General features: G+C 46.0%; 1 protein-coding gene across 1 annotated transcript; it reads right to left on the minus strand.

The window, feature by feature from the left end:
• Nucleotides 1-834: 834 nt before the first annotated feature.
• On the minus strand, nucleotides 835-8,973 carry Agr2 (anterior gradient 2, protein disulphide isomerase family member). Its single transcript, XM_075947560.1, has 8 exons — nucleotides 8,856-8,973; nucleotides 6,240-6,376; nucleotides 5,910-5,973; nucleotides 5,742-5,794; nucleotides 4,442-4,515; nucleotides 3,341-3,404; nucleotides 1,896-1,979; nucleotides 835-1,059 (listed from the first exon to the last, which is right to left on the minus strand). The coding sequence occupies exons 2-8, from the start codon at nucleotides 6,367-6,369 to the stop codon at nucleotides 1,010-1,012; spliced, it is 519 nt and encodes a 172-aa protein (XP_075803675.1). The 5' UTR covers nucleotides 6,370-6,376; nucleotides 8,856-8,973; the 3' UTR covers nucleotides 835-1,009.
• Nucleotides 8,974-11,245: the final 2,272 nt, after the last annotated feature.

An 11,245-nucleotide genomic window follows, 5' to 3' on the forward strand; every position in this document is an offset into this window, starting at 1 on the left:
GACTCTCACTGCCCTTTGCTTCCTCCTGGTGATAGGTGGAGGAGCTGAGGCAATCAGTCTGAGCCCTCTCAAGACCTGGTTTCTGGCTCCTCCAGATGGCGCCTGCTCAAGGGCACGTCTCGGCTTCTCTAAGGTCTTCTCAGTGTGCGGGCTAAAAACAAGTCCACTAATGACTGTTCTAGTGGGAGAGGCTCCTGGAGACAGCATCTGATGTGCTGGAGGCTTTCTCTGAGATCACCAAGTGAAGAAAAAGCTGCCTATAATCAAGTTACTAAGTGTGTCCTAGGGGTTTCTAGCTAGCATGGGAATGGCTGCTTCTACATGAGATTCCATTTTGTGTGGGAGTGGGGTGCCTTCCTGTGTTATCTTTTACAGGAAAGCACGTGCTGTGTAAGCTTCTGCAGGGTGAGCTTGTGTCTCATCAAGAATACCTTATAATGTGTCAGGATGACGGCAACAATCTTGATGGCATCTGTCTCAGTTGTCTGAATTAGCTTTGTCTTGTTTCTTTATGAGCATTTTGTGTGTATCCAATGTTCCTGTTTAGTGAGTAAAACTGAAACCAAGTAACCTTTTCTTTCTTTCTTTCTTTCTTTCTTTCTTTCTTTCCCTTTTTGCCACCCTCCCACCCTCCCTCCGACACTCCCTCCCTCCCTTCCTTCCCTTTTTCATTTGAAAAAAATAGTTTGAATTTTGAGACAACACCCCTCTCTGCAGTTCAAGCTTGCTCTAGTTCAGTACAGTGGTCTCACCTCTAAGAAGAGCTTAGCCATGGACTGCTGTGCCAAGCTGGTCCAGATAGCTTTACTATGAAAAACTAAAACAACTCTCTGGTTGGAGTACTCACAAGACTTTATTTTTTAGAAAACCATGCTCACTGTAGTAGATAAGAATATCTTCCCATGTATGGGTGTTTAAAAAATACATCTGTCATAACATTCAGCTGTGATGTCGCCAGCAGTTCACAGTGCTTCCGCCTTCCCATCGCTGGGCGCCCTGACAGCTGTCTCTACAATTCTGTCTTCAGCAGCTTGAGCGCTTTCTTCATGTTGTCCAGCACTGAGGGATGGAAAAGCAGGATAAGCAAGTGACCATTTAAAAGGGCATTGCGGTTCAAACGAGTGTGGCCCCCATCAGCTCAAATATTTGAATGCTTGGTTCCCAGTTGGTGAAACTGTTCGGGAAGGACTAGGAGGTGTGGCCTTGTTGGAGGCTTGCCACTGGGGGCAGGCAGGCTTTGAGTTTCAAAAGCCCGTGCAGCATGCGGGTGATGACCAGGGTTCGGATAGGAAGATTCTAGAAGTCCCTGCCAGAGACTAGGACTGGTCCTGGGACGAAATCCAATCTCTTCCCAGGAGAACCAGTCAGGTGTCACAGTTCGCATCTCCTTGAATTGTCGGTCTCATCTGCCATAAATCAGCCTCTTTCCTTCTCCCTCATCTCTCCCCGCCCCTCACTAGTGACAGCCGACACAGTGAATATGCCACTCTCCCAATCATTTGCCCATGATCTCAAGTTGGACCTGAGTTTCACCACCGCAACACGGACTCAATGATTTCCCTTTTCATTATTTGGGGGGATGGGATCGAAGAAACCCTCTTGTGAATTCTCCCGCATCAGGTCTGTGACAGATGGGTTCGTGTGCAGTTGTGAAGGGAGAAAAGTTGAGGGGCAGACAGCGTGCTGCTACATTCTCCTGGAGGAGCTGGTACCACCACCGAATGATTTATCCTTCATCGAGAGGTTTACAAAGTGGGCAGTGGAGTGGGGCATAGGGTTGCCGAAGGGGAAAAAGTTTGGGTCGTACTGATTCTCTGGCACCCCTGGGCAGAGGTCTAGCCCACCTCAGTCGGGGCCTCTCCCTGGCACTCCAGCAATAGGGATCTCGGACTTACACAGAGCTGTGTCAGAAGGTTCGTAAGCGTAGAGACGGTTTGAGTATCTTCCAGTGATGTCTGCCCTCACTGTCAGGGATGGGTCTGTGGAGATAAAGAACGAGGATATTTGAAAGTGAGAGCTGGAATAAAGCCTGTGGTTTGCCGGGGAGAGGGTGGTGGTGATGGGAACGCAAAAGGTTAACCTGCATCAGATTGATTCTCTTTTTGTTTGTTTATTTTCATTGATTTCTTTGTTTGCTTGTTTGTTTTGGACAGAGTCTCACTCTGTAGCCCACCCAGGCTGGCAAGAAATCCACTATGTACACCAGGTTGGCCCCTGCCTCAGCCTCCCGAGTGCTGGAATTTTGGGTCTGTGTCACCATGCACAGTTTATACAATGAAACCCAAGGCTTGTGCTCCTGGATAAGCACCCGCCTACTGCGCTGCATCCCCAGTCTTTTTCCTTCTTTAGACAAAAATAATGAAAGTCCCTAAGTCCGGCAGGGTCAGATAACCACATCGCGCCTTCCTTTTTCATTTTCTCTTAATACTTTGTGGTTAATCAGCTGCATTTTAAAATAGAGGCATGAATTTTCCCTTTTATCCTTCTTTAAATATTCCCCCAGGTTTAAATCCATCTATAACACTGAGCATGGTGGTGCATGCCAGTAATCCCAGCATTTGGAGCCCGGAGGTAGGAGGATCAGGGACTCAAGATTATTCTTGGCTATGTAGAGAGTTTGAGGCTAGCCTGGACTACATGAAACTGTCTCAAAAAAAGGCAACAAGGAAACCCCCAAACAAATTCAGCCATTCTGTTGCTCTTTCATGTAAGTTGAAACTATGTAACTAATGAGAAAGGACACTTTAACGGTGTGGTCCATCCAATCCGGAAGAAGGAAAAGGGAGTGTGAAGAGGCAGGTTTTAAAAGGGGTGGCTGGGGTGTAGGGCTGGGCTTGATGGTAGAGCTTTTGCCAGGTGTGCACAAGGCCCTGAGCTGGATGCCTACGACTGAGAAAGAGTGGTAACGAAATGAATGTCCTAAAATAGGGGAGACGGCATGTGAGAGCCAGCTGGATGTTTGCAGTCCGTCTCATCCCAGAGTGGACTGTCTTTATCCGTCTCATCCCAGAGTGGACTGTCTTTATCTCTTCAGAATGCTGGACCAGGACCAACAGATAACGAATTTCCAGAAGCAGAGATTTATTTGTCTGGAGGAAAGAAGTCATTTGTGGAGATAGTGGTTCATTGACATGTCCTGGCGAGAGTGTAGTATTGTGAGACTTAGCGCTATCCTGCCCAGGATGGCATGCTCCTTGCTGGAGGTTGGTGACCTTGCTTCTAGTGAAGTGACTGGTGGGGTTGGGGACATGGATGGGGAGGTCTGATGTGGGGGAAAGAGGATGTGGCTTGCAGTTGCATAACCTTCAGTGTGTCTTATGTCACTGGGACCCCCACTTACCCACAAACAGAATTCTGGGGACATACTGGCCGTCAGGAGAGAGGTGCTTGTCTGTTGTTTCATACTGAGGTAAAAACAAAACAAAACAAAACACAGCTGCTTGTTTATTCTTTAGGTATTTTCAAATTTGCCAATGCAAAAATGTGTTGGTTAGATTTTCCTGGAGTTCGAAAGGGCACTGTGAGCAGTGAAACCATTATTAAGAGAGGGCTGTGGGGAGGCGTCTGGAAAAGGCTATAGAATAGATAAACAGAAATAGGGATGAGCCAAGGGGCTCGCGAGGGTGGGGGCACAAACACAAACTGCATATGGAAATGTCACAGTGGAATCCATGACTTTTTGAACTATTTTAAAAAGCTAATTGGGAAAGAGAATATGTCTCTCAGGGCACCATGGGCCTGAGGCACTGCAGGGGACTCTCCAAAGATTCCACAACAAGCTAGAAGAAGCATCTCAGAGTGGAAAGAGTGGCATGTGAGACAGGACCGGAGGCAAGCAGCAAACAGATGTGCTGCTCAGAGAACACAGCAAGCCTAGGAGGGAGATGTGGAGGAGTTGTGACTGGATGGGCCATTGTTACAGAGGAGGAGCGTGGCTAAGACAGGAGGGCTAGTGAGGAGGAAATGAGACGGGAGGAAGGGAGCTGACGCCCGGGACACGTGGGTAGATCTGGACAACCAGAGCTCTCTCCCGTGGAGAGAAAGAGGTGACAGGAACCAGTGAGCCAGGTCTGGAGAAGATGGGCAGAACAGAAAAACCAGTTACTAAAAGCCAGCACAGAAATCCTGACCACTGAGTATTTTTTCAGATAAGATTATCAATTACCATGTTAAAACATAAGTGTGTCACACTAAGAAACAGGCTGCGGATGTGGCTCAGTGGTAGAACATTCCTCAGCACGTGCCCAGGTGCTGGCCTCAATTCCAGCAAAGCAAAGGTTTCAAAAAAAAAAGATTATTAACAAAGTAGAGGATTCTAGTTCTCATCTGGGAGATAGGTACTTGGCAGAGATGCTCGTTAACGCAGCAAGACTGAGATGCACGGGAAAAGTGAATCGGACATGGAACCCAGAGATGCAGGTGGTGGTGAGGGGACACTTACAACCAGATTGAGGAGAACAAACTGGTCTGCCAATTTCTGGATTTCCTTATTTTCAGCAAACACTTTCTTTAAAGCTGTAATATAAGAAGAAGAAGAAGAAAAAAAGGGTCCTTGAGCATTCATCTCGGTTTTGGTTAGAGCCCTTACTTTCTGTTGTCTTTTAATATGGATAGTGTTTTTAATACAATACCGACGTTGCCCCTCCAGCAAATGACGTGTGATGTTACTGAATAACTACATTGTAGCAGGCAGGATTTTATATACTAGGGAAAATACCTTGAGTGGAAAAGCACACGCAACGTCCAGAGTTCAGACGCTTATGTGGGAATCAGAGCATAAACCAGTGCATACCATATATGTAATTTTCATGTATGGATTCATACATAGGGGAAACATAAAGTGAAACAAAGGCTTGAAAAGCTGCTCATTTTTCGTGGCAGATCTCTTCCAGGAAGCGATAGATACTGAGGTCACAGAGTGGTTTATTTGGGGAACAGGTTGCCCAGACTATCGGAGAGAGGTCACTGCCAGCAGAGGGCGCTGTACGAGCAACAGCCTTGGTGAATAGGGATGAACTGCATATAGTGTGGGAATGTGTGATCCCGACAGGACAGGAAAACCATGCCCTGACCAGATGGGGTCCAGCCTCGAAGGCCACAGCCAGGAACTGGCTTTAATTTTGTTTGTGATGAGAAGCCACTGGACCATATGAAGGAAGCGGCTGATTTGTGTTGCACAGCTCCAGGCTGGCTTCTGTGTAGAAGGCAGTCTGGTGTGAGCAGCTGTAGTCTTGTGGACAAGGTGTGATGCGGGCTTGGACTAAGGTGGTAGCGTGGAGGCAATGCGGAGTGGCTGGAATTGGGCAAGAAGGGCTTCCTAATACCCAGAGACCGGGGGAACGTGACCCAAAGAGTCCCCGTGCTACAATCATTAGGTGAAGCCTGCGATGAGCTTCTTACACCAAACGGGGAGCCTGTACAACCAGGCAGGCTGCGTGTGTGTGAAGCTGTCTGGAGATGGATTTAATAGGAAACCCATGGGTGTCTGTTGATGTATCGGATGGAAAAAGACGGAAGAAGTTGAGCATGAACCCCAGCAGTTCTTACTCAAAATACGCACTAGTAGTTAGTTCAAAACATGGAAACGTTCACATTTCTCTTTAAATATTCTTTCTTGTTTTAAAGTATTTAAAATCTTCTTCCTTGTTCAGTAGTGCTAGGCTCTAGGAATGTAAAGATGAACGATCTGAACCCTGACCTGACATAAAAGCCCCTAGAGAAAATGTAGAAGAGCAGATTACCTTGACTGTGTGGGCATTCGTCCAGGTGATGAATTATCATCAAGGGTCTGTTGCTGCGAGAGAGACGGAGATGGGATGTTTAAATAGGATGTCATGAACATCTGATAGTCATCACTAGATGGCGCTCACGAGAGGCTCGAGGGCACTCCACGCAATCGGCCGCCTTACCTTGTCTTGGATTTGTATAGGGCTTCTTCATAAGTCTGAGTCCAGATGAGTTGATCGCCCCAACCTATAATAAGAGGAGTTGGTATCGTTAAATCCATTACAGCTTCAGGCCCAACCCTTCTGAAAGTAATGATAAAGACCTGGATAAAATGTCCTTAGTAGTAAAGAACAAAGACCCTCGGAGCAAGGAGACCAGATTATTAACTATGCTAAATCTAGAAAGAAGTAAACAATCCCCATGTATCTTCAGTGTACACATTTATTACCAGGAGTCAGAGAGTCTTTAGGACTTAAATTGCAGGTGGAAGGCAACAAAAAATAGACTTGTACCTCTGGAGAGGGTCTGGGGCAGTTTGGGCTTCGAGTCCTTTTTGGCTCCAGCTTTGACGGTGGTGTCTTTGGCCAGAGTATAGGAGAGGGTCACAAGAAGCAGGAACGCTGACACTGAGATTTTCTCCATGGCAAATCTGCACGGGAAAGAAACAGAAAGGAGCTGGAATCTGCATAGTGTTTCACAGCCGTGGACAGCGCTGGGAACCAAGCTAAGACTTGAGACCGGAGTGGAAAGCAGGCGCTTCCCGGGGAAACTTACCGTGGTGTCTACCCATCTAGTGTCTATTTGCCACCAGGCTCCACTTTCCAGATCAGTGGGTGTACAATATTTGTTGTATCTTATCTTATAATAGGATAATATGTAGATTTTAAGAAAATATATAACTAGTTAGATGTATATACTTTGCAGTTGAGGAAATCCACGTTTAAAGTCATACTAAAAAAGCATATTACTAGTGGGTAATTTGGTGGTACCTCTGCTTCCCCCTTCCCTGATTTCTCACTGTGTAGATGAAGTCTCTGAAGTTCAGAGAGATGAGAAGATTTTGGGGATGAGTTCAGAGCGGAGTGCCAGCTCCCCTCTCCCCTCCCTGAAACAGGCACCTGAAGCATAGACATCTTTGTCCTTCTGAGGAAATGGGCACATTGTTCTAGAAGAATGGATATGAGTGACGTGGTCCCATTCTTCCTTCATTTAGAGCAAGCTAGCTTTGCTGCTTCTCAGAAGACTCATTCTCTTTCCCCACTGGGGATCTGCTCAAATGGTATTTGTTATGAACAAACTAAGACTCATACAGTGAACATTCTCTGCTGTTGTCTGGGCCTATGTGGCAGGGGAGGGCATACACGCCAGTGCACGGATGTGCTCTGTGATGTGCACGACACCGAGAATAAAACCCAGGCTTTCTTAAATTCCCCTTTCTCTCCTTCTGCTATTTGACGGTTAACTACTAGGAAATGCTGCAGCAGATGATCCCAAACAGGGCTTTAAATGAGCAGACACAGTGCAAGAGAGGAGGAAGGAAGGCCATGTAGGTTGTTTTTCCACTCAAAGTACCTACGGGCCATACCATGGGCTGCAGCAGCAGACTTCAACTCTAGAAAATCCTGATGCTAAAGTTTCCCCAGAAAGCAATGCAGAGCTTCAGAGCCCCCTGCTAGTATCTGAACACAACAAACAAAGCAGGGTAGACGGTCATGGTTTAACTGCTAAGAGGGAAGATCCTTATCACTCGTGAACTGGAACAGAAACTCTTGCTAGACACCTGATGATTAAAAAGACGTCCCTGTTACCAACCCAAGTGATGCCTTAAATTAAACTGGCCCACGGTTATCTGAGCCACAGTGTACAGACACACAGCAGCTCGGAAAAGATACAAGCTAAAGCAGGGATACCAGGTCATAAACTTCTACATTCCTCAGGATGCAGGAGTGCCAATAGCAACTTTTGTCTCCCGCAATTCTGCAATAGCAACTCAAGCATACTAGAAGCTAGCGGTGCCCGGCAGCTCTCTTAGTATTGTGTCTTCTGTTCAATATTTAAAAATGGATGAGGTGCCTCATGTGACGATTATTGCATTTCTCGAATACAAGCTGATTCAGAAGTATAGATAAACTTCTTTGACGTTATCAACAAATATCGAATATACATTGTTTGTATAAGCATTTGCATGTATCGAAAATATGAAGTAAATCGGCGGCTAAGTGCTGCATTTAATCCATTGCCAATTCTTGCTGTGCAAATGTCTCATAGGACTCCCTGCAATGGCCGTGCAGATCACAGGCTGGCACTAGGGATGTCACGTGTGTTTTATGACAGGATGCTTTAAAGAAGGCTAACATAACTGCTGTACAAACATCCCACTCTGAGATGGCTTTCTGGGATCCACTCTACTGAGCTCTCATGATGAAAACGGTCTGTTCTGCAAAGATTCTACTCTACAAACATCTGCATAAGCCCCTCAGAGCCCACAGAGCCCGATGCTTGAAGTCTTTGCTAAGTTTTGATAATTCGCGGCCTTCTCCACCCTGGACTACTGATTCTCTGGAACTGGTGTCTTTCACCGTAGCTCTGTCCCCATCTTGTGTTAGTGAATGTCCTTGCTGGAGGTTCCTGTGACTCTGTCTCTGTTACCTCAGAAAGTGCCCAGCTCTCCCCTCTGACAGTCTTAAAAACTGCAAAAGTAAAGAAAAACAGTTTCCTTCTTTGCAATAATATATTCCCAGGAGGGGAATCTGAGCTGAGTCTTCAGAGTGGAGGAGCCCGTGGCCTTTGTGCTACGTAGTGGGAGAGGAGCAGGGATTGGCACAGGATGTCCTGCACCCTAACACAGGTTTGAAAACTCTTCAGTTCACCCACCCACAAACTTCCAGTTTCCTGACGGGCAAGGTGCCACCCTGAGCCTAGACAGGAACGCGATACTCTGCTACTTTTGGTCAAAGAAAGGCCTCAGCTAGCCTCCATGGCTTGGGTGATACTCCTTCCAAAGCCTGCTTCCTGCCCTGGGAATGTTGCTCGGATCTTGTCGGTTGACTGCCTGCATCTGTGCACAGCAATCAGGCCGTAGCTTACTCTAGCAGGTGCGCCGCCAAAGCCATTGTCAGTTGTCTTACCTGGGCTCCCCACCCTCCTGCGATGTGTGAGCTGCCCGGGTTGCCGTCCAAGCTTCTGAGTGTGCCAGCGGAGCCCTGAGCCTCTATTTATGGGCAGAGCACACCCCAATCCCACCCACTAATCCTGTTTCTACAAGCTGCTAACTCAGAAGCAAACTTTCCTTCTCCTAAGCAATTGTCTTTTCTGAGCTGAAAAGTTCCTTTTTAAAAAAGTATTCATAGCACAAGCTTTTTTCTTTCTCTTCTTTTTCTTTTTTGTAAGCATACTGTTAGTGAAAGTATTATTATCAGTAGTTTTGAAGAAGCTGGGCAGTGTGCCAAGTCCAGGTAAGCGCTAAATGAAGACATCTGATTTGTCTGAAGGTTGATTTGTCTGTATGTGATTGGATGGAAGTTGAGGTTTATAGATACTCATTTCCTCCTTCTTGGACAGACGGCATTTATTGAGCTTGAAAATGATGATTCACAATTCCAATCCTGCTTACAGTCAAAGAGCTGGCCGTACTCGGTCACCACACAGACTATTTTCCACAGTGTACCTGCCTCTTTCAAAGAATGCTTTAACTACAGGTGAAAGAAACACAAATCATCTACCCATGGACTAGCTCAGATTTTAAGAGGTTATTGAAGAGAAAAGGATAGGTTAACACTGTGAGCTAATTGACCTGCTTATGAGTGTGTGTGTGTGTGTGTGTGTGTGCAACAAGTTTCCTCCAAGGAGTTTAAAGATACTCCAGAGATATTTTTTTATTTTGTGGTAAACTTTTCTGTTAGGCAGACAAACAGGAAACCACTTACCTCATTTTTTCATACAAATGTCCAGAGTTCACCCCCTCTTCGAATATCTAATTACCGAGAAATTAAAAACTGGAATTCAAGTCTTCTCTTAGAAAAGTTCAGTTCTGAGCTTCGCTCACAAATCCACATGCAATTCTTTAAAACCTCAGAACAGAGGGATCTTCAGTGGGAAAGAGCCCGAGGGATGAACTGTCTGCAGAGTAACTGTTGAAATGAATTAACTTTCCCATGCCTAAAAATATTTCAGCAGAGGCATGGATTCTGAGAGGCTAGCCACTCTCAAAATAATTGTCTTTGCCTCTGATTTTTACAAAAGTCTACATAGACCATTTTTTAAAGTTTGATTTAAAAAACTGATTTGCGCTAAAGCCTTGAGACTAGAATTGCCCTCACGCAGGCTCTTACTATTTAGCCCTTAGCTCAATTCAAACCTCCATGTTACAGATTTTACAATGAAGACACCAAGCAAGCAAGCAAACAAGGGCTTTCTGGAGGCCCTGTCACCAGTTGTGGGCACAGCTCAGAGCAAAGCCAGGGCTTGTTGATTCCGTCATCCTAGAAATTGGAAGGTGGATGGGATTGAGCGGCGAGTTTCAGCCAGCATCCTGCTTCCGCTCGCTGGTTGTTGATGTTAGAGATGGCATTGAACGCCTCTAGAATTACACTCTGTGTGTCTGCAGTGGGGAAAGCACACCCATCTGAGTGACATACACAAGGTGAGTGGAGAGTGGACTAAGGGAGGAGAAGGGACTTGGCGTGTTGGACTCTTAGGATTGCCTCCACAGGAACAGTCCAGCCCTGGAGGCTGATGCACCAGAGATTCTCACGGTTCTAGAGACTCCCTGTCACCATTGGTGTGTCAGCAGGGTTAGGGTCTTCTAAGACTTCTGTCCTTATCCTGTAGACGAAATCTTCATGTGCCTGTACCCGGTCTTCCCTCTGTCCCCATCTGTGACCTAATTTTCAGTCATATTTGATCTGAACCCAGTCTAATGACCTGTTTCAACTCAGTTGTTAGTACTTTATTTACTTACTGTGGTACTTAGGCTCAAACTGAGAACCTCGCCCAAGCGAGTGTTCCTCTGCAGAACCACACCGTGAGAGCTTAGCCTAACTCCTCTCTAAGACCCCTCTATGTACAGTCACCTTCTGAGGTTCTGAGGACTGCAACACATGGATTCTTCTGAGACACATCTAGGTCAAATCTCTTGACAGTTAAAGGCATCTCGGATTTGATAAAATTCATTGTAATTCTCTAACAGTGGCTAATCTCATGCTAGTAAAGAACCTGTGTTTGCTGTGGCAACGATGGTACAGAAAGGAGGAAGTGATTATTATGACATCCTGTATACCCTGTGGCATCCTTGGTGCAGCCATCCCGAAGTGCAGCAAATGTCCACGGTAGCTCTGAGATGGGCAGGGGAGGTTGTTCTTTTACGCTAAGGCATAGTGGTGTGGCCACCCTTTGCCATCCTCTGATGCTGTAAAAGTAAGCTATTGCTTCATACATAGTTTTGATAATAACAGAGTTATATCAGGATTTCTATGAGTAGGACTTGATGATTCCAAATAAGTAGAACTAAGGTTGATGC

This window comes from Microtus pennsylvanicus, chromosome 14 (genome assembly GCF_037038515.1).
Source record: "Microtus pennsylvanicus isolate mMicPen1 chromosome 14, mMicPen1.hap1, whole genome shotgun sequence".
NCBI classification, from domain to species: domain Eukaryota; kingdom Metazoa; phylum Chordata; class Mammalia; order Rodentia; family Cricetidae; genus Microtus; species Microtus pennsylvanicus.

Excerpts from the sequence above, each read along its gene's own strand:
- Agr2 (XM_075947560.1), bottom strand. The coding sequence starts at position 6,369 with ATGGAGAAAATCTCAGTGTCAGCGTTCCTGCTTCTTGTGACCCTCTCC. Across the intron at positions 3,405-4,441 it reads TTGTTCTCCTCAATCTGGTT|TATGAAACAACAGACAAGCA; the intron begins GTAAGTGTCCCC and ends TTTTTACCTCAG. Across the intron at positions 1,060-1,895 it reads ACCTTCTGACACAGCTCTGT|TGCTGGACAACATGAAGAAA; the intron begins GTAAGTCCGAGA and ends TCCATCCCTCAG.